We start from the raw sequence: 2,515 nt of genomic DNA on the forward strand, positions 1-2,515 counted from the left end.
GTTTTCTTATTCAGGACATTTTTGTAGTATTTTCCTCTGTAGTGGTGAATTCAAAGGCAAAAAAAAACAAAATGAAATTCTCACCCAAGATGGCCATCGCCACCAAAAACAACAAGCCAGTCATAAACCCAACTGTGATGTCAAACCAGACCTCAACCACTCATGCTGCTCTTGTTTTGGCCACAGGAGCCGAGCGCTTCAGTGCCAACATCAGGGATATGACGGGCTACAGTCCCCTGCCTGTCTTCAAGCTGTGCTGGAAATACTTGACCCCAGCTGTGTGCACTGTGAGTGACCCCTCCCCGCTGACCGGCTTTCACACTGTTTAGTGTCCTCTTGCTGTGAAATAGTACATGCATAAACGCATGTTTGGGATTTGGTACAAATTCCTCCTCCTCTCTGTCAATCAGTCAACCTCCGTGTTCATCACGTGTCCATCAATGTGTCTAAATTTGTATGTTGTACCATGTGTGTGTCCTGAAACCAGCGAACTTCTCTGAACACATTGAACACACAGACATCTTTCATATTTTAGCTGTGGAGGTGAACAGGAGGCAAAATATATGTATGTATGTCATGTAATGCATTAAATATGTAATGTCCTGTTTACTGACACAGTCCTCTTTCCGTCTGTCCCCTTCAGGCCACCTTTGTATTCTCCCTGGTTTGTTGGTCTCCGTTGAGCCTGGGGAATGGCCTGGTCGCTCCTGTCTGGGCCACCACGCTGGGCTGGCTCCTTACCTTATCGTCCGTCTCCCTGCTTCCCATCTGGGCCATTTACGCCCTGGTCACCACCCCGGGAACCCTGCCGCAGGTTACACCAGCACTCTCTTCAGTCTGTTTAGTATCATGTGCTGCTGATAGTGTGTTATTAACCTAGAGACGTTTAAAAAAGTTCTCTCAGATAATGAAACAGAAAAAAACTTAAAAACCAGACACAGAAAGAAAGAGTTGTTCAGAGTGATAAGGATGTGAAGATGATAAAATACTTAAGTGTGACCTTTTTGACCCTGCAGCGTTTCCAGCGTCTGTGCAGCCCTGCCAAAAACTGTTCAACAGCCCTCAACCACATCACCACCAACAACGCAGCGCTGCCCTACAGCCCCACCCTGCCTCTCACCGAGAAGCCAAAGGAGCCGATCACTGACATCATCCAGGATCACATGACCTGATGATAGTCTACGATGATGTAACATTTAATGCTGCTCAGCCAATCAGATGTGGCAAAGGGGAGGGTCGAGGTTGGAGGTAATGCTGCAGAGTCCCAAATGAGGGCCTGGAATTCATTTTTAATTATAGACTAAAAAGATCCTTCACTTGTGGCCTTTTTTACCTGAATGTGGAGATGTAACCTCAGCAGCAGCGCTATCCCACACTTCGTTATTTCATTTACATCAGGCCATTACCGTCAATTCATATCAGGTGATCATGTCATATTTACATCCACATTATCTTGAATTAATGACTAATGAAAAAGAAAAGAGTAATAAACTCCACTCCCAAGGGCCACTTATTCACTTATTTTCCATTAATCTGAGTACTTCAAGGACGTCTTTTACATGTAGGCTTAAAAATATTTGAAAGCTCCAGAACAAGCGCATAAGTGGACCTTGAGTGGAGATTGTTTTAGGCATGAATATGTTAATCACTAAAAATGTTAAAGTTAAATGTGTATATTTATCAGTAAAACACTGCCTATGATTAAAATGCTGCGTCTGCCTGCTGGTAAATTTTACGAGGGCCGCCTGAACGCTAGTTATTTTCGCTCTCTGTGGAGTTGGAACGTCCCACTTGGGAAGGAGGTGTAGGCTCAGTCTCCTTCAGAGGGTCCAGTCCTGGATTGGGACACAGCTTGCTTTACCTTTAAGACCTTCCCCACCCTGTTACTACACAACGTTTGCGCACAACTGTTACTGGCTACCAGAGTTGGTTATTGTAAAACAGCACACACTCCTTCAACTCAAGAATTTTATCTGCTGCATCTGTTTTATTCATTTGTTTGTGGACCATGTGATCACAGCCCCTTTAGCCATCCAAGGCAGCATCAGTTGTCATTATATAGCCCATAAATCTACTCTCTATGAGAGATCGCTGCTTGTATTAGCATGTGTGCTTAGCTTTGATTCTCTATTTAAAATGTCTTTCTTGTTGTGTTTAGGTGCAGGTATCATCTGCAATGACTCTATGAGTCAGACTTGTTTTATTCAGTGATTTGTCTTTGCCCTCTGTGATCGCTGTGTCATGGAGTTTGAATAGTTCATACAACGCCTTACACTCAGAACTGTGTTAATCCAAGTTGCATTATTCAAATGCCACTTTTTACTGCCAATATATCAAGTGCTCAACTTGATGTCATGGTTAACTCTTTATCACTGAGAGGCAGTAACTGTTTTCATCCATTAGACATACTGTATCTGTCTCTGAAAAAAAGGGCAGGAAAGTTGTTTATACTTATGATAATTGTCTCAAAGGTTTCACATGCAGTTTCTGCAAAAATAAAAGACATTATATCTTT

The 2,515-nt window shown here is 43.0% G+C and overlaps 1 protein-coding gene across 1 annotated transcript; it reads left to right on the forward strand.

Moving 5' to 3' along the window:
* Positions 1–191: 191 nt before the first annotated feature.
* LOC111653373 (sodium- and chloride-dependent GABA transporter 2-like) lies at positions 192–1,707 on the forward strand. Its single transcript, XM_023403965.2, has 3 exons — positions 192–287; positions 644–814; positions 1,017–1,707. Exons 1-3 carry the CDS (start codon positions 219–221, stop codon positions 1,170–1,172), a joined length of 396 nt encoding a protein of 131 aa, XP_023259733.1. The 5' UTR covers positions 192–218; the 3' UTR covers positions 1,173–1,707.
* The last annotated feature ends 808 nt before the right edge of the window (positions 1,708–2,515 follow it).

This window comes from Seriola lalandi, unplaced genomic scaffold (genome assembly GCF_002814215.2).
Source record: "Seriola lalandi dorsalis isolate HSWRI2012SDOR001 ecotype SW California unplaced genomic scaffold, Sedor1 jcf7180001974030, whole genome shotgun sequence".
In the NCBI taxonomy this organism is placed as follows: Eukaryota; Metazoa; Chordata; class Actinopteri; order Carangiformes; family Carangidae; genus Seriola; species Seriola lalandi.

What these genes read in the sequence shown, in the direction of transcription:
- LOC111653373 (XM_023403965.2), top strand. Translation starts at nt 219, where the DNA reads ATGACGGGCTACAGTCCCCTGCCTGTCTTCAAGCTGTGCTGGAAATAC. An exon ending in TGACCCCAGCTGTGTGCACT is followed by an intron (nt 288 to 643) that starts GTGAGTGACCCC and finishes TGTCCCCTTCAG; the next exon opens with GCCACCTTTGTATTCTCCCT. An exon ending in CCCCGGGAACCCTGCCGCAG is followed by an intron (nt 815 to 1,016) that starts GTTACACCAGCA and finishes TTGACCCTGCAG; the next exon opens with CGTTTCCAGCGTCTGTGCAG.